The sequence below is a fragment of the Rana temporaria genome, chromosome 9 (assembly GCF_905171775.1).
Source record: "Rana temporaria chromosome 9, aRanTem1.1, whole genome shotgun sequence".
Lineage (NCBI taxonomy): Eukaryota > Metazoa > Chordata > Amphibia > Anura > Ranidae > Rana > Rana temporaria.
This window is the reverse complement of record NC_053497.1, coordinates 183,372,909-183,392,748: the sequence shown is the minus strand read 5'-3', so window position 1 is coordinate 183,392,748 and position 19,840 is coordinate 183,372,909. Positions and strand designations below refer to the sequence as shown.

The 19,840-nt window shown below is 52.6% G+C and overlaps 1 protein-coding gene across 1 annotated transcript; it reads left to right on the top strand.

Annotated features, from left to right (window-relative positions):
• Window positions 1-1,054: 1,054 nt before the first annotated feature.
• On the top strand, window positions 1,055-1,858 carry LOC120914633 (extensin-like). Its single transcript, XM_040325318.1, has one exon. It carries the CDS (start codon window positions 1,055-1,057, stop codon window positions 1,856-1,858), a length of 804 nt encoding a protein of 267 aa, XP_040181252.1.
• The last annotated feature ends 17,982 nt before the right edge of the window (window positions 1,859-19,840 follow it).

Here is a 19,840-nt window from a genome sequence, read left to right as displayed (position 1 = left end):
CCAAAACCCAAACCCAAACCCAACCCCAACCCCAAAACCCAACCCCAAAACCCAAACCCAACCCAAAACCCAACCCAAACCCCAACCCAACCCCAACCCAACCCCAAAACCCAACCCCAACCCAACACCAACCCCAAAACCAAACCCAATCCCAAAACCACCCCAACCTAAAAACCCAACTCCAAACCCAAACCCAATCCCAACCCCAACCCAACCCCAACCTAAAAAACCCAACTCCAAACCCAATCCCAAACCCAACCCCAAGCCCAAACCCAACCCCAACCCCAACCCCAAACTTAACCCCAAACCAACCCCAACCCAACCCCAAACCCAAACCCAACCCCAAAACCGCAAATTGGGAGGCGGGGGTGGTGAATTGAGAAGCAGGGGGTGCCACCGCTAATTGAGGAAATTGAGAGGCGGGGAGGCAACCCCAAACCCAACCCAAACCCAACCCCAACCCAACCCCAAAAACCAACCCCAACCCAACCCCAAAACCCAAACCCAAACCCAACCCCAACCCCAAAACCCAAACCCAACCCCAAAACCCAAACCCAACCCCAAAACCCAACCCAAACCCCAAACCCAACCCAAAACCCAACCCCAACCCAACCCCAACCCCAAAACCCAACCCCAAAACCCAACCCCAAAACCCAACCCCAAAACCCAAACCCAACCCCAACCCAACCCTAACCCTAACCCCAACCCCAAAACACAAACCCAACCCCAACCCAACCCAAACCCCAAAACCCAACCCAAAACCCAACCCCAAAACCCACCTCCAACCCAACACCAACCCCAAAACCAAACCCAATCCCAAAACCAACCCCAACCTAAAAACCCAACTCCAAACCCAAACCCAAACCCAACCCCAACCCAACCACAACCTAAAAACCCAACTCCAAACCCAAACCCAACCCCAACCCAACCCCAACCACAAACCCAACCCCAAACTTAACCCCAACCCCAAAACCCAAACCCAACCCTAACCCCAACCCCAAAACCCAAACCCAACCCAAAACCCAAACCCAACCCAAAACCCAACCCCAACCCAATGCAAACCCCAACCCCAAAACCCAACCCCAACCCCAACACCCAACCCCAAAACCCAAACCCAACCCCAACCCTAAAACCCAAACCCAACCCCAAACTTAACCCCAACCCAACTACAACCCCAAACCCAACCTCAAACCCAATTACAACCCCAAACCCAACTACAACCCCAAACCCAACCCCAAAACCAAACCCAATCCCAAAACCCAAACCCAAAACCCAACCCAAACCCCAAACCCAACCCAAAACCCAACCCCAACCCAACCCCAACCCCAAAACCCAACCCCAAAACCCAACCCCAAAACCCAACCCCAAAACCCAAACCCAACCCCAACCCAACCCTAACCCTAACCCAACCCCAAAACACAAACCCAACCCCAACCCAACCCAAACCCCAAAACCCAACCCAAAACCCAACCCCAAAACCCACCTCCAACCCAACACCAACCCCAAAACCAAACCCAATCCCAAAACCAACCCCAACCTAAAAACCCAACTCCAAACCCAAACCCAAACCCAACCCCAACCCAACCACAACCTAAAAACCCAACTCCAAACCCAAACCCAACCCCAACCCAACCCCAACCACAAACCCAACCCCAAACTTAACCCCAACCCCAAAACCCAAACCCACCCCAACCCCAACCCCAAAACCCAAACCCAACCCAAAACCCAAACCCAACCCAAAACCCAACCCCAACCCAATGCAAACCCCAACCCCAAAACCCAACCCCAACCCCAACACCCAACCCCAAAACCCAAACCCAACCCCAACCCTAAAACCCAAACCCAACCCCAAACTTAACCCCAACCCAACTACAACCCCAAACCCAACCTCAAACCCAATTACAACCCCAAACCCAACTACAACCCCAAACCCAACCCCAAAACCAAACCCAATCCCAAAACCCAAACCCAAAACCCAACCCAAACCCCAAACCCAACCCAAAACCCAACCCCCAACCCAACCCCAACCCCAAAACCCAACCCCAAAACCCAACCCCAAAACCCAACCCCAAAACCCAAACCCAACCCCAACCCAACCCTAACCCTAACCCCAACCCCAAAACACAAACCCAACCCCAACCCAACCCAAACCCCAAAACCCAACCCAAAACCCAACCCCAAAACCCACCTCCAACCCAACACCAACCCCAAAACCAAACCCAATCCCAAAACCAACCCCAACCTAAAAACCCAACTCCAAACCCAAACCCAAACCCAACCCCAACCCAACCACAACCTAAAAACCCAACTCCAAACCCAAACCCAACCCCAACCCAACCCCAACCACAACCCCAAACCCAACCCCAAACTTAACCCCAACCCCAAAACCCAAACCCAACCCTAACCCCAACCCCAAAACCCAAACCCAACCCAAAACCCAAACCCAACCCAAAACCCAACCCCAACCCAATGCAAACCCCAACCCCAAAACCCAACCCCAACCCCAACACCCAACCCCAAAACCCAAACCCAACCCCAACCCTAAAACCCAAACCCAACCTTAACCCCAACCCAACTACAACCCCAAACCCAACCTCAAACCCAATTACAACCCCAAACCCAACTACAACCCCAAACCCAACCCCAAAACCAAACCCAATCCCAAAACCAATCCCAAACCCAACCCCAAAACCAAACCCAACTACAACCCCAAACCCAACCCCAAACCCAACTACAACCCCAAACCCAACCCCAACCCCAAAACCAATCCCAAACCCAACCCCAAAACCAAACCCAACCCCAAACCCAACTACAACCCCAAACCCAACCCCAAACCCAACTACAACCCCAAACCCAACCCCAAAACCAAACCCAACCCCAACCCTTACCTACAAGTAGTGATGAGTTAAATGTTCGCAGGTTCAATTTGGGGGATTGTCAAACAAATGTCATGCGGTAGAGGGGCAGGTACCAAAGAAAAAAATGAAAACGTGCTTGCAATATATGCTCCAATATCTCATCTCTAATATTTTATATCTCCGATATCTCATCTCTGATTATTTATATCTCCGACATCTCATCTCTGATTATTTATATCTCCGATATCTCATCTCTGATTATTTATATCTCCGATATCTCATCTCTGATTATTTATATCTCCGATATCTCATCTCTGATTATTTATATCTCCGATATCTCATCTCTGAAATTTTATATCTCCGACATCTCATCTCTGATTATTTATATCTCATCTCTGAAATTTTGCGGTATTGATATTTTATCTCTGATACGAAGCGATTCGCCGCCCTCCATCTCCTGTGATTTTCCATGTGTGATCGCGCAGCGCGCTCGGCGCCCAATCCCGCGCCCCGCAGCCTCTTCCATATCCGGAACATTCTGCAGGGTTTATCAGAACAGGAAATTTGATACATTCTTTCCTTGGATTCCATTATAAATCATCGCTGGAACAAACCTGGAGATATTAAAGTGGAACGATCGGAAAAGTCTGCATGCGCGGAGGGAACCTCTTTTTTTTTGCTGGGGAGGGGCGGACCGCGTTTTCTATAGACACCGGCTGGCTCTAATTTAAAGATTCTCAGGATTTTATCCCGGGATGTGAAAACAAAGACAGCGAGAGATCTGAGGCCGGCGTCAGGTGAGCTGCGTCCCTCGCCTGGAGGCAGAGAGTCCGCCATTGTGATACGCCGGAAATACGAATTCAAGCGACATTAACCCCCAAACCAAAAATGTATATTTATTATATTTATATTTCATCTTACCATTAGATGTGGCGGCTGCATTGGTTTTCTTTTTCTTGGGTTTTTATATCCTCTGTTTTCACCTCCTGTGTTAGTGAGGCAGAACTCTGGAGGAATGAGAACAGGAGGCACAGCAGACAGCAGTGTTGTCAGTCTGTGGGGAGGGAGGAGTTTGATGTATTAGTAGATATCTTTTGAACTTTTTTTTGACACATGTTTACTAATAATATACATTTTTGGCTACATTTTTTTGGCACTAATATTTTGAGACTTTCGTGGACTTTTGTTTCAGTTCTTTTGCTAAACAAATAAATTCAAGTGTTTTTTTTTTTTTTTGTGGGTTTAGTTACCCATTTTTTTTTTTTAATCACATATTGGTGCATATCTACCCCTTTCACAGGGCCGCAATCAGGGATTTTGGGGCCCCTTACGAAGCTTCAGGCACGGGCCCCCTTGGAGCAGAGCACCGGGGGAGTGTCGCAAGTTGGGAAGCGGGGGGACCGCTGGGAATGGAGAAGCTGGGGGTGCTGACAAAAAAATAAAAAAAATAAAGGGGGATGCCATCCGGGTCCCTGGGGACCACCAAGCCCCTTAGAGGTCGGGGGGGGGGGGCTTTGGGTGCTGACAAAAAATGGGGGATGCCATCCGGGTCCCTGGGGACCACCAGACCCCTTAGAGGTTGGGGGGGGGGGCTTTGGGTGCTGACAAAAAAATAAATAAAAATTAAACATTTAAAAAAAAAAAGGGGGATGCCATCCGGCCCCTGGGGACCACCAGACCCCTTAGAGGTTGGGGGGGCTTTGGGTGCTGATGAAAAAATTAAAATAAAAGGTTGATGCCATCCGGGGCCCTGGGGACCACCGGGCCACTTAGAGGTTGGGGGGGGGGGGGCTTTGGGTGCTGACGAAAAAAATAAATAAGAAAAAACTGAAAAAAAAGGAGGGATGCCATCCGGGGCTCTGGGGACCACCCTTACAGGTGTACTGGCTGTACCCCCCTGATGGTGGCCCTGCCCTTTCATGACGTTGTGACGTCGCTTCCGCGTTTACGTTGAAGAGACTGGATCAAAGCCATTCGCGGCTTCGTTCCACTCTGCGGCTAGGCGCTGGAGGCGGCGGATCATAGATCGGGATGGGAGGCCCGGTAAGAGCGGCGGAGGCGGTGGGAGGGGCGCTTTTAGCCGCATCTAAAAAAAATGATACCGGGGTGTTGCCTGCAGCTGCGGAGATAGAGATGATAATATTTTGATCGTTACATAATTATATTATATTTACACTTTTCTAGAATCGATCACCTTTACACCTCATTAGCGCGGTCTTATCGCCCTCTGATTGGGTCTTATCGCCCTCTGATTGGGTCTTATCGCCCTCCGATTGGGTCTTATCGCCCTCCGATTGGGTCATATCGTCCTCCGATTGGGTCATATCGTCCTCCGATTGGGTCATATCGTCCTCCGATTGGGTCATATCGTCCTCCGATTGGGTCATATCGTCCTCCGATTGGGTCATATCCTCCTCCGATTGGGTCATATCCTCCTCCGATTGGGTCATATCCTCCTCCGATTGGGTCATATCGCCCTCCGATTGGGTCATATCCTCCTCCGATTGGGTCATATCGCCCTCCGATTGGGTCATATCGTCCTCCGATTGGGTCTTATCGCCCTCCGATTGGGTCTTATCGCCCTCCGATTGGGTCTCATCGCCCTCCGATTGGGTCTTACCGCCCTCTGATTGGGTCTTACCGCCCTCTGATTGGGTCTTACCGCCCTCTGATTGGGTCTTATCGCCCTCTGATTGGGTCTTATCGCCCTCTGATTGGGTCATATCCTCCTCTGATTGGGTCATGTCGCCCTCTGATTGGATCTTATCGCCCTCTGATTGGGTCATATCGCCCTCTGATTGGGTCTTATCGCCCTCCGATTGGGTCTTATCGTCCTCCGATTGGGTCATATCGTCCTCCGATTGGGTCTCATCGCCCTCCGATTGGGTCATATCCTCCTCCGATTGGGTCATATCGCCCTCCGATTGGGTCATATCGTCCTCCGATTGGGTCTTATCGCCCTCCGATTGGGTCATATCGCCCTCCGATTGGGTCTTATCGCCCTCCGATTGGGTCTTATCGCCCTCCGATTGGGTCTTATCGCCCTCCGATTGGGTCTTATCGCCCTCTGATTGGGTCTTATCGTCCTCTGATTGGGTTATATCGTCCTCTGATTGGGTCTTATCGCCCTCCGATTGGGTCTTATCGCCCTCCGATTGGGTTATATCGCCCTCCGATTGGGTCTTATCGCCCTCCGATTGGGTTATATCGCCCTCCGATTGGGTCTTATCGCCCTCCGATTGGGTCTTATCGTCCTCTGATTGGGTCTTATCGCCCTCTGATTGGTCGGAGGGTCCCCTTTTTATTCCGGATTTTGTTTCAAAGTATTTAAGAAATTTCAGGGAATCGCATCCAAAAAAAAAATAGAAATAATAATGAAATCCCCGGGAAGGAATATTGTGTGCGAATCGCGGCGGCGGCGGCAGATAAATATTTTGTGGTGATTACATCCCGAGGACTCCGCAAAGCCGCCACACAGTGGATTAGCGAGGACAAATGCGTCCCGTACGGCGTAATCCTCTCTACACGCCGCCGTGTCACGTCTATAAGAAAAAAACTGCCAACCGCGACAGCGGCAGAGCAGACGCCGCATCAGCTCCCCACCCCCCTCCCCCGCTGGGTAAATACAGAGCGCTATTTGGATTCAGTTTAATCTGGCTGAGAGTTTAGTCGCATTTCCTGCGCTTTTTATTCTACCTGAGATGTAGGGGGGGAGGGGAGGGGGGTCTCCGGGGCGCTGAGAGGACGCTAATCCGCCAGAAACGACAACGGCGAGGAGACACGAGACCCTCCCCCGGGAAAGTGGCCTCTTGTTTCCTGTCCTGGAATGTCAGCTCTTCCCATAGAAAATACAAGAGGATCCCGAGGGAGCGGGGGAAGGGGGATACAACATGGCGGGTCAGTGCGGGGGCCGCACCCTGCATCGCACCGATACCCGCCGCCGCCGCCGAGGAATATCCCTTCTATGAATAACATTCATCTGAAAGCATCCTACCTGAAAATGTAATCAGATTCTGATTAAGAGTCCCCCCTTACATCAGGGTCCCCATCAGAGTCCCCCTTACTTAAGAGCGCCCCTTACATCAGGGTCCCCATCTGAGTCCCCCCTTACAATCATAATCCCATCAGTCCCCCTAAAACCAGAGTCCCCCCTAACATCATGATCCCCATCAGAGTCCCCCCTAACATAATAGTCCCCCTTACATCATCATCCCCACCATCAGAGTCCCCCTTATAAGAGCCCCCCTCACATCATGATCCCATCACAGGCCCCCCCCTACATCATGATTCCCATCACAGGCCCCCTTACATCAGAGTCCCCCCTTACATCAGAGTCCCCATCAGAGTCCCCCCTTACATCATGATCCCATCAGTCCCAATAAAACCAGAGTCCCCCCTAACATCATGATCCCCATCAGAGTCCCCCCTTACCTAATAGTCCCCCTTACATCATCATCCCCATCAGAGTCCCCCTTACTTAAGAGCCCCCATTACACCAGGGTCCCCATCACAGTCACACTTACATCAGAGTCCCCCCTTACATCATGATCCCATCAGTCCCCCTAACATCAGAGTCCCATCACAGTCCCCCCCCCTACATCATGATGCCCATCACAGGCCCCCTTACATCAGAGTACTCCTTACATCAGAGTCCCCATCAGAGTCCCCCTTACTTAAGAGCCCCCCTTACATCATGATCCCATCAGTCCCCCTAATATCAGAGTCCCATCACAGTCCCCCCCCCCCAATACATCATGATGCCCATCACAGTCCCCCTTACATCAGAGTCCCCCTTTACATTAGAGTCCCACTTACATCAGGTTCCCCATCAGTGGCGGTGAGTCCATAAGGGGCGAATGGGCGCCGCCCCCTGTCTCCTGCTACCCCTCTATCGCCATAGATAGATTTGTGCATTGCATGAATCTCTCTATGGTCGCCGCCCCCTGTTCAGTTGTCCGGCCCCTTTTCGGGCGCCTGAATTACAGCGGCGGGGGTGTTTTATAGAAGCTCCTGATTGGAGCAGTGGGCGTTTACTGTTCCCTCAGCGTTGTGTTAGCAAAACAAAGGAATTCGGTTTGCTAACACTGAACCGCCTCTCAGCCAATAAGGTGCTCTTTTACCTGTCACCTGATTGGCTGAAACGTCAGGCGCTGTGATTGGACGCCGGATAGAGAGGACGGGAGAAGACAATCGAGGAGCGTGCAGGAGACCGCCACTGACCCGCTCCGAGGCAGGTAAGTTGCCGGGCGGGCAGGGGATGCACACTGGTGGCATTTGATAGGCACACTGGCTGCGTTTGATGGGCACAGTGGCTGCGTTTGATGGGCACAGTGGCTGCGTTTGATGGGCACAGTGGCTGCATTTGATGGGCACAGTGGCTGCATTTGATGGGCACACTGACTGCGTTTGATGGGCACAGTGGCTGTGTTTGATGGGCACAGTGGCTGCATTTGATGGGCACAGTGGCTGCATTTGATGGGCACAGTGGTTGCTTTTGATGAGCACAGTGGCTGCATTTGATGGGCACAGTGGCTACGTTTGATGGGCACAGTGGCTGCGTTTGATGGGCACAGTGGCTGCGTTTGATGGGCACAGTGGCTGCGTTTGATAAGCACAGTGACTGCGTTTGATGGGCACAGTGGCTGCATTTGATGGGCACAGTGGCTGCATTTGATGGGCACAGTGGTTGCTTTTAATGGGCACAGTGGCTGCGTTTGATGGGCACAGTGGCTGCATTTGATGGGCACAGTGGCTGCATTTGATGGGCACAGTGGTTGCTTTTGATGAGCACAGTGGCTGTATTTGATGGGCACAGTGGCTGCATTTGATGGGCACAGTGGCTGCGTTTGATGGGCACAGTGGCTGCGTTTGATGGGCACACTGGCTGCGATTGATGGGCACACTGGCTGCGATTGATGGGCACACTGGCTGCGTTTGATGGGGCACAGTGGCTGCATTTGATGGGCACAGTGGCTGCGTTTGATGGACACACTGACTGCGTTTGATGGGCACAGTGGCTGCGTTTGATGGGCACATTGGCTGTGTTTGATGGGCACAGTGGCTGCATTTGATGGGCACAGTGGTAGAATTTGATGGGCACAGTGGCTGCATTTGATGGGTACAGTGGCTGCGTTTGATGGGCACAGTGGTAGAATTTGATGGGCACATTGGCTGCGTTTGATGGGCAAAGTGGCTGCATTTGATGGGCACAGTGGCTGCATTTGATGGGCACAGTGGCTGCATTTGATGGGCACAGTGGTAGAATTTGATGGGCACAATGGTAGAATTTGATGGGCACATTGGCTGTGTTTGATGGGCACAGTGGCTGCATTTGATGGGCACAGTGGCTGCATTTGATGGGCACAGTGGCTGCATTTGATGGGCACAGTGGCTGCATTTGATGGGCACAGTGGCTGCATTTGATGGGCACAGTGGCTGCATTTGATGGGCACACTGGCTGCGTTTGATGGGCACACTGGCTGCATTTGATGGGCACAGTGGCTGCATTTGATGGGCACAGTGGCTGCGTTTGATGGGCACACTGGCTGCGTTTGATGGGCACACTGGCTGCGTTTGATGGGCACACTGGCTGCGTTTGATGGGCACACTGGCTGCGTTTGATGGGCACACTGGCTGCGTTTGATGGGCACAGTGACTGCGTTTGATGGGCACTGTGGCAGCGTTTGATGGGCACACTGGCTGCATTTGATGGGCACAGTGGCTGCATTTGATGGGCACATCAGTGGCTGCGTTTGATGGGCACATCAGTGGCTGCGTTTGATGGGCACAGTGGCTGCGTTTGATGGGCACAGTGGCTGCGTTTGATGGGCACAGTGGCTGCGTTTGCTGGGCACAGTGGCTACGTTTGATGGGCACAGTGGCTGCGTTTGATGGGCACAGTGGCTGCGTTTGATGGGCACAGTGGCTGCGTTTGATGGGCACAGTGGCTGCATTTGCTGTTTTTTTTTCAGGTTGTTTGTGCCCCCCAAAAATCTTGAGCACCAGCCGCCACTGGTCCCCATCAGAGTCCCTGGTAACAACTTTCCCTCCATCTCTCTCCAGTTTCTTGAGGGGAAATATTTTGTGGTGGACGGACGGATCGGTGTTGTTGCCTCTCGGCTCCGTAGTTCATGTTTGCATTGTATGGGTATTGGTTGCGGCTGCGTCCTGTGGGGGGGTCAGAGGTCATGCCCAATAACATGATCCACTGGGCTGAGCTATGCACAGGATTCAAGGAGCCGGGGGGGGGGGGCACAGACTGGAATGATTAGGAAGTCACCTGCTCCTCATTGAGGACAGGTGATATCCATTCCTCTACCTGTCATAACATGGGGGGGTGGGAGAGGGATTTGGGGGCCGCGGCCCCCGCTGACAATCGCCAGCAGCGCAAACCTTTCTTAATACTCGCCACTCTGCTCACTACGAGGGCCGATCACACGGGACGCACCCGGGGGGAGGAATTCTTTCCATCTGTACAAATATGACGGGAAAAAGAGAGAAGAAGGAGATGAAAGAGTTACTAAGAAATTTTTTATATTTATGAATGAAGTCTGCAAGTTTATTCACACAGGAAAGCAGACAGCCACCGTCGAGCCACAGAGCAAGAGTCGGCTGTCAAATTGACAGCAGAGCCTTGTACAGAGCTACTCTACGGGCATTTCATCCTAGTCCTTAGGTGCCTTATTAGAGTCTGTGGTGCCTTGTCCAGTCCTTCAGTGTCCTGTGTGAGTCTGTGGTGCCTTGTCTGGTCCTTCGGTGTCCTGTGTGAGTCTGTGGTGCCTTGTCCGGTCCTTCGGTGTCCTGTGTGAGTCTGTGGTGCCTTGTCCGGTCCTTCGGTGTCCTGTGTGAGTCTGTGGTGCCTTGTTTGGTCCTTCTGTGTCCTGTGTGAGTCTGTGGTGCCTTGTCCGGTCCTTCAGTGTCCTATAAGAGTCTGGTGTGCCTTATCCAGTCCTTCAGTTTCCTGTGGGAATCTGTGGTGTCTTTTCAAGTCCTTTGGTGTCCTGTTGGAGTCTGTAGTACTTTGTCTGGTCCTTCAGTGCCCCGTGGGATTCTGTGGTGCCTTGTCTGATGCTTCGGTGCCCTGAGGGAGCCTGTGGTATCTTTGCCAGGTCTTTGGTGTTCTGTGGGAGTCTGTGGTACCTTGTCTGGTCCTTCAGTGCCCTGTGGGTGTCTGTGATGCCTCGTCATGTCCTTCAATGTCCTGTGAGAGTCTGTAGTGCCTTGCCCAGTCCTTCATCACAGTCCTTTATATCCAGTGGGAGTCTGTGGTGCCTTGCCTGTTCTTTTGGTGCCCTGTAGGAGTCTGTGGTGCCTTGACCGGTCCTTCTGTACCCTGTGGGAGTCTATAGTGCCCTGTTCAGTCCTTCAGGATCCTGTGGGAGTCCATAGTGCCTTGTCCAGTCCTTCAGTGCCATGTGGAAGTCTGTGGTACCTTGTCCGATCCTTCAGTGCCCTGTGGGAGTCTATAGTGCCTTGTCCGGTCCTTCAGTGCCATGTGGAAGTCTATAGTGCCTTGTCCGGTCCTTTGGTGTCCTGTGGGAGTCTGTGGTGCTTTGTCCGGTCCTTCAGTGCCCTGTGGGAATCTGTGGTACCTTGATTGGTCCATCGGTGCCCTGTGAGAGTCTGTAGTACCTTGATTGGTCCATCGGTGCCCTGTGAGAGTCTGTGGTACCTTGATTGGTCCATCGGTGCCCTGTGGGAGTCTGTGGTACCTTCATTGGTCCATCGGTGCCATGTGAGAGTCTGTGGTACCTTGATTGGTCCATTGGTGCCCTGTGAGAGTCTGTGGTACCTTGATTGGTCCATTGGTGCACTGTGGGAGTCTGTGGTAACTTGATTGGTCCATCGGTGTCCTGTGGGAGTCTGTGGTGCCTTGTCCAGTCCTTTGGTGTCCTGTGGGAGTCTGTGGTACCTTGATTGGTCCATTGGTGCCCTGTGGGAGTCTGTGGTACCTTGATTGGTCCATCGGTGCCCTGTGAGAGTCTGTGGTACCTTGATTGGTCCATTGGTGCACTGTGGGAGTCTGTGGTAACTTGATTGGTCCATCGGTGTCCTGTGGGAGTCTGTGGTGCCTTGTCCAGTCCTTTGGTGTCCTGTGGGAGTCTGTGGTGCCTTGTCCGGTCCTTCAGTGCCCTGTGGGAGTCTGTGGTACCTTCATTGGTCCATCGGTGCCCTGTGGGAGTCTGTGGTACCTTCATTGGTCCATCGGTGTCCTGTGGGAGTCTGTGGTACCTTCATTGGTCCATCGGTGTCCTGTGGGAGTCTGTGGTGCCTTGTCCAGTCCTTTGGTGTCCTGTGGGAGTCTGTGGTGCCTTGTCCGGTCCTTCAGTGCCCTGTGGGAGTCTGTGGTACCTTCATTGGTCCATCGGTGCCATGTGAGAGTCTGTGGTACCTTGATTGGTCCATTGGTGCCCTGTGGGAGTCTGTGGTACCTTGATTGGTCCATCGGTGCCCTGCGGGAGTCTGTGGTACCTTGATTGGTCCATCGGTGCCCTGTGAGAGTCTGTGGTACCTTGATTGGTCCATCGGTGCCCTGTGAGAGTCTGTGGTACCTTGATTGGTCCATCGGTGCCCTGTGGGAGTCTGTGGGAGTCTGTGGTACCTTCATTGGTCCGGATTGGGCGGAGAACCCCTTTAAGGAACTCTGTTTGTATATAAATTGCTGATCTACAACTCCACAACTTTTATTGGTTCTCAGAGAATCGGCATTGCGGTGTGCCTTTAAAAAAAAGCGCGTACTTAAAGGTTATCCGCCGTTTAAGTGCCAAACCGTCCCGGAGATGTGCGGCTAAGTGTTCCGGGAACAGAAATCACACAACTTAATTACCGCTAAAGACCTTCGAAAATTGATCGTCCCTGGATGTCTGGAGACACCGAGAACGCGTCATTAGTGAGATCGACGTCGTCCCCCCTGTCAATAATCCGCAGAGCGTTCCGGAGGAGAAGTACGTTTGTTTTCTGAGCTCTTATCTGTGACTTCCCCGGGTCTGTACCCCCGCTGTGCCCATTATGAGGGGTTCCCACCATCCCTGTGCTGAGTTCCCAGGTCTGTACACCCACTGTGCCCCATTATGAGGGGTTCCCACCATCCCTGTGCTGAGTTCCCGGGTCTGTACCCCCTGCTGTGCCCATTATGAGGAGTTCCCACCATCCCTGTGCTGAGTTCCCGGGTCTGTACACCCGCTGTGCCCCATTATGAGGAGTTCCCACCATCCCTGTGCTGAGTTCCCGGGTCTGTACACCCGCTGTGCCCCATTATGAGGGGTTCCCACCATCCCTGTGCTGAGTTCCCGGGTCTGTACACCCGCTGTGCCCCATTATGAGGGGTTCCCACCATCCCTGTACACACAACTGGGTGGGCTCAGGGCGCAGGCTAGGTTCACACTAGTGCAGGTTGGAAACGCACACAAAATCGCACGCTTTCACAGTGTTCACAGTAGCGCTTCGCCCTTTAGCAGATGCGCGGTGGTGCCATTAATTCTTGATGGTATCCCCTTGCATCTGCTAACACGTGCTTTTTCACGTGCGCCAAAACGCATTTTACCGCACGTGTTTCAGCGCCGCACGACTTTGGGAAAAGGGTCCGGGGCTTCTTTTCCGTGATTCTCACACGTAGGGCAACCTATTGGAAACCAATGGACTTTTTTACACGCAACGCACAGAAATGCACTGACAGCAATGGCGGCTGGTGGTATTTTTTGGGGGGGGGGCAAACAATCCACCCCATTTGGTCTGTCGGTCACCCCCCCTATCGGACGGTACCCACACTTACCCTGTCTAGGCCTCGGGCAGTGCTTCCTCTGGGCGGCGGCTTCAGCCTGCGTCTCCTTCTCCTGGTTCTTCATGGTGGCTTCCACTGCGTCTACTCCCTCCTCCTCCTCGGCGGCCAATAGGATCACTTTTCTACTCTCGGCCAATCGGGTGACGATGTCTGTGCGATGCGATTTCAGTCATACAGATAATGTGGCTGAATTTGCATCGCATTCGGACCAAACTTGCACAGAACCCTTTTCTTGGTCCGCAGCAGAATTGGATCGCATGGGGGTTCACACCACCCATGCGATCCGATCCCTGTCCGAATTTGCAGTTCGCGCTGCGATATGTGAACTGATTTGGGGGTGTCATTAACTTTTAGGCTCTGTTCACATTGCAGCGATGCAGGAACCTTGCGAATCCACTGCGGGTTCCCGCATCGCATGTCTCCCGGCAGCAGTTCACATTGCCCTATGCGAACTACTGGGAGTGTCAATTAAAAGGCAATGACACCCCCAATGACAGGGGTTGAGACAGGCAGCAAGCATGAAAGTAGTCAGAACCAGACCGGGGTCAAGGCAGAAGGCAAACATGCAAGTAGTCAGGTCCAGGCAGGGGGTCGCACCAGGTGGCAAACATGAAAGTAGTCAGGTCCAGGCAGGGGGTCGCACCAGGTGGCAAACATGAAAGTAGTCAGGTCCAGGTAGGAGGTAAGGCAGGTGGCAAACATGAAAGTAGTCAGGTCCAGGTAGGAGGTAAGGCAGGTGGCAAACATGAAAGTAGTCAGGTCCAGGTAGGAGGTAAGGCAGACGGCAAACATAAAAATAGTCAGGTCTAGGTAGGGGTTGAGGCAGTTGGAAAACATGAAAGTAGTCAGGTCCAGGTAGGAGTTGAGGTGGGCAGTAAACATGAAAGTAGTCAGATCCAGGCAGGGGTTGAGGTGGGCAGTAAACATGAAAGTAGTCAGGTCCAGGCAGGGGTTGAGGTGGGCAGTAAACATGAAAGTAGTTAGGTCCAGGTAGGGGTCAAGGAAGGTGGCTGTCCCAACCCCTGCCAGGTCCAGGCAGGGGTCGAGGCAGGTGGCAAACATGAAAGTAGTCAGGTCCCTGCAGGGGTTGGGGCAGGCAACAAACATGAAATTAGTCAGGTCCAGGCAGGGGTCGAGGCAGATGGAAAACATGAAAGTAGTCAGGTCCAGGCAGGGGTTGGGGCAGGCAACAAACATGAAAGTAGTCAGGTCCAGGCAGGGGTCAAGGTAGGTGGAAAACATGAAAGTAGTCGGGTCAGGTAGGGGTCAAGGAAGGTGGCTGTCCCAACCCCTGCCAGGTCCAGGCAGGGGTCGAGGCAGGTGGCAAACATGAAAGTAGTCGGGTCCAGGCAGGGGTTGGGGCAGGCAACAAACATGAAAGTAGTCAGGTCCAGGCAGGGGTCAAGGTAGGTGGAAAACATGAAAGTAGTCGGGTCTAGGCTGGGGTCAAGGCAGGCAGCAAACATGAATGTAGTCAGGTCAATCTGAGTCAATAATAGTCAAACAATCCAATGCCACTTGTTCCATACTTTCTCACCAAGGGTGATGAGGAGAATCCACACAAAGCAATGTTTCTCCTAAAATGATCCTAATCTCCTAAAAAAAATAACAACATTCATGCACAGCGCAGCTCACAACAGGCTCAGAAGAGTCGCAGTGTGGAAGATGTAGAGAGGCGTGGGATGGCGTGAGACGGCACGGGACGGCCTGGGACAACGCAGGATGGCGTGGGGCGATGTGGGACGGCGCGGGACGACGCGGGATGGCGCGGTGTGGGATGGCGCGGGACGAAGTGGGAATGGCGCGGGACGGCCTGGGATGGCGGGGGACAGCGTGGGATGGCGCGGGACAGCATGGGATGGCGGGGGACAGCGTGGGATGGCGCGGGACAGCGTGGGATGGCGCGGGACAGCATGGGATGGCGCGGGACAGCATGGGATGGCGTGGGATGGCGCGGATCATGTGATCTATCCCTGCACTGCCATCGGTTGGTTGGATTTTATTTTTTATTTTCAATTTGCTGGTTACATAAGAAAGATTCATCCAATTTCCCTTCCCCCTCCCCCCATTCCATTTCTCCAGCCTGGGATAATTATTTGTATCCAAATGAAAAATGCGTTTGGAATTTGATTTGATTTTCTTCGGAATAATCTGCCAATAGATGGAGTGTAATGGCCTCCCGGAGGACGGCGGCTTTGTCCATCTTCCAGAGCCCCGGAGCTCTTCCTGGATTCTTCTCACTTTCCAATAAATTACTCTGCAAGCCAATTAATGTCGCTGTTAATTAGTCCTGCGGCCGCCTGATTGGCATTGTGTCTGAGGGCTCCCAACTCGTAAAAACCAAAGACTTCGCTGCGCACGGCGGCCGCCCTTCCCCTAACGATCGGCGTGTTTCCCACAACGCTCAGATTGGGGGCTTTATAGAGTCTCCGAGAATTTTTATAGAGCCGGGGTAGTATAGGGCAGGCTAGTGAGGTATAGGGCAGGTTGGGGTAATATAGGGCAGTTTGGGTGGTATATGGCAGGTTGGGGTGGTATATGGCAGGTTGGGGTGGTATATGGCAGGTTGGGGTGGTATAGGGCAGGTTGGGGTAATATAGGGCAGTTTAGGGTTGTATAGGGCAGTTTTGGGTGGTATAGGGCAGTTTTGGGGGGTATAGGGCAGTTTTGGGTGGTATAGGGCAGGTTGGGGTAATATAGCAAAGTTTGGGGTAGTATAGGGCAGGCTAGTGAGGTATAGGGCAGGTTGGGGTAATATAGGGCAGTTTGGGTGGTATATGGCAGGTTGGGGTGGTATATGGCAGGTTGGAGTGGTATAGGGCAGGCTAGTGAGGTATAGGGCAGGTTGGGGTAATATAGGGCAGTTTGGGTGGTATATGGCAGGTTGGAGTGGTATAGGGCAGGTTGGAGTGGTATAGGGCAGGTTGGAGTGGTATAGGGCAGTTTAGGGTTCTATAGGGCGGTTTTGGGTGGTATAGGGCAGTATAGGGTGGTATAGGGCAGGTTGGGGTAATATAGCAAAGTTTGGGGTAGTATAGGGCAGGCTAGTGAGGTATAGGGAAGGTTGGGGTAATATAGGGCAGTTTGGGGTAATATAGGGCAGGTTGGGGTGGTATATGGCAGGTTGGAGTGGTATAGGGCAGGTTGGGGTAATATAGGGCAGTTTAGGGTTGTAAAGGGCAGTTTTGGGTGGTATAGGGCAATTTAGGGTGGTATAGGGCAATTAAGGGTGGTATAGGGCAGGGTTGGGATCTATGCAGTGACAGTTTGCACTACCTGGAGGCTGGGGTGTCCTCGGTTTTTTCTCCTCCTTTAGCCGCAGTAGAAAACTCTGTGAGAGGAGTGGAGAAGGCAACCACACCCCCAGCTCCGCCCACCAACCCCGACTGAAGGAGATATGGGAGATCCCAGGAGGGTTACCTTCACTGACTGGGGAGTGTTATAGGCAGCTCTGAAAGTGCACGCAATACAGTGCACTGTGTAGCAGCAGCCCCGTTGTCACCCCTCTAGCGGGTGTTACCCAGTGCGGGCCGCGGCCCCTGCCCCCCCCATAGTGACGCCACTGGCTGCACTCCAGCAAAGGCTGCATGGCATTCCTCAGGGCAGGTTTCCTGATGGTGACAACAGTCTAGTAATGTAGAAAGTTTACTTACAAATTTAAAAAAATTACAATATTTAGTAATTCCCCATTTCCCATCTCAGAAGGTCCAGAGATCCCCCCAAACATTACACAGAAACGTGACCCCCGGGACGGACATGAAGCATGCGGCGAGCGTATGACCTCATCCTATTAATATTAGCGCGCTGGGCATTGTATGATGTATGACTCCACGCGGCCGTCATGGGAACCGGCACACATGTTCTCAAGTTTAAAAAAACTCCACCGGTAGAAAAACCCCTCTGGTTGCGTAAGAGGTGAGGGCGCCGAGGTGCAGCCTATAAATCACACGGCTGAAAGGTTCTCGAAGAGAGGAACCTGCAGGCCTGAAGCTCACATCACTCCCGTCAAGCGCTGATCGCGCCTGACAACATAATCACATGACCTCAGGTGCGCCAGATGGTGAGCTGACACCGGCAGAAAATGTGCGAAGACCTTCAACCCCGACCTGCGAAGAATCTCACATGGATTCCAGCCCAGGAAGATGTATTGACAAGTATGATAGTTAGCAGAAGTTCGGAGCGGGGATCGGTAAGAAATGCGTCATCTGGTTCTCATCTGACTCGGGGCGATGAGAAACGACGAGATTTCTGTCTGCTGCGCTAATGGCTTCCATTATTTTATATACTGTATATATATATATATATATATACACTCCCTGGCCACTTTATTAGGCCCCCCTTGCCAGTAGCATGTTGGACCCCTTTTATTAGGTCCCCCTTGCCAGTAGCATGTTGGACCCCTTTTATTAGGTCCACCTTGCTAGTAGCGGGTTGGATGCCCTTTTGCCTTCATTCTTGGTGTCAACCCCTACCTGGACCTAACTAATTTCATGTTTGCTGCCTGCCTAGACCCCTGCCTGGACTTGACTCATTCATGTTTGCCACCTGGTGCGACCCCTGACTGGACCTGACTACTTTAATGTTTGCAGCATGCCTTGACCCCTGCCTGGACCTGACTACTTTCATCTTTGCTGCCTGCCTGGACCCCTGCCTGGACTTCACTCATTCATGTGTGCCACCTGGTGCGACCCCTGCCTGGACCCGACTACTTTCACGTTTGCCACCTGCCTGGACCCCTGCCTGTACCTGACTACTTTCATGTTTGTTGCCTGTCCTCAACCCCTGCCTGGACCTGACTACTATCATGTTTACCAACTGTCTTAATCCCTGTCTGGACCTGACTACTTTTATGTTTGCTGCCTGCCCCAACCCCTACCTGGACCTGACTACTTTCATGTTTGCAGCCTGCCTTGACCCCTGCCTGGACCTGACTTTTTTCATGTTTGCAACCTGGATCGACCCCTGCCTGGACCTGACTACTTTCATGTTTGCAGCCTGCCTTGACCCCTGCCTGGACCTGACTTCTTTCATGTTTGCAACCTGGATCGACCCCTGCCTGGACCTGACTACTTTCATGTTTGTTGCCTGCCCAACCCCTGCCTGGACCTGACTACTTTCATGTTTGTTGCCTGCCCAACCCCTGCCTGGACCTGACTACTTTCATGTTTGCAGCCTGCACCTGACTACTTTCATGTTTGTTGACTGCCTCAACCCCTACCTGGACCTGACTACTTTCATTTTTGCAGCCTGCTTTGACCCCTGCCTGGACCTGACTACTTTCATGTTAGCTGCCTGCCTAGACCCCTGCCTGGACATGACTCTTTCATGTTTGCCACCTGGTGCGACCCCTGACTGAACCTGACTACTTTCATGTTTGCCACCTGCCTGGACCTGACTACTTTCATGTTTGTTGCCTGCCTCAACCCCTACCTGGACCTGACTACTTTCATTTTTGCAGCCTGCCTTGACCCCTGCCTGGACCTGACTACTTTCATGTTTGCCACCTGGATTGACCCCTGCCTGGACCTGACTACTTTCATGTTTGTTGCCTGACCTAACCCCTGCCTGGACCTGACTACTTTCATGTTTGCTGCCTGCCCAACCCCTGCCTGGACCTGACTACTTTCATGTTTGTTGCCTGCCCAACCCCTGCCTGGACCTGACTACTTTCATGTTTGTTGCCTGCCTCAACCCCTACCTGGACCTGACTACATTAATTTTTGCAGCCTGCCTTGACCCCTGCCTGGACCTGACTACTTTCATGTTTTTTACCTGCCCCAACCCCTGTCTGGACCTGACTAATTTCATGTTTGTTGCCTGCCCAACCCCTGCCTGGACCTGACTACTTTCATGTTTGCAGCATGTCTCAACCCCCACCTGGACCTGACTACTTTCATGTTTGCCACCTGGATTGACCCCTGCCTGGACCTGACTACTTTCATGTTTGTTGCCTGCCCAACCCCTGCCTGGACCTGACTACTTTCATGTTTGCTGCCTGCCCAACCCCTGCCTGGACCTGACTACTTTCATGTTTGCAGCCTGTCTCAACCCCCCACCTGGACCTGACTACTTTCATGTTTGCAGCCTGTCTCAACCCCCCACCTGGACCTGACTACTTTCATGTTTGTTGCCTGCCCCAACCCCCACCTGGACCTGACTACTTTCATGTTTGCCACCTGCCTTGACCCCTGCCTGGACCTGA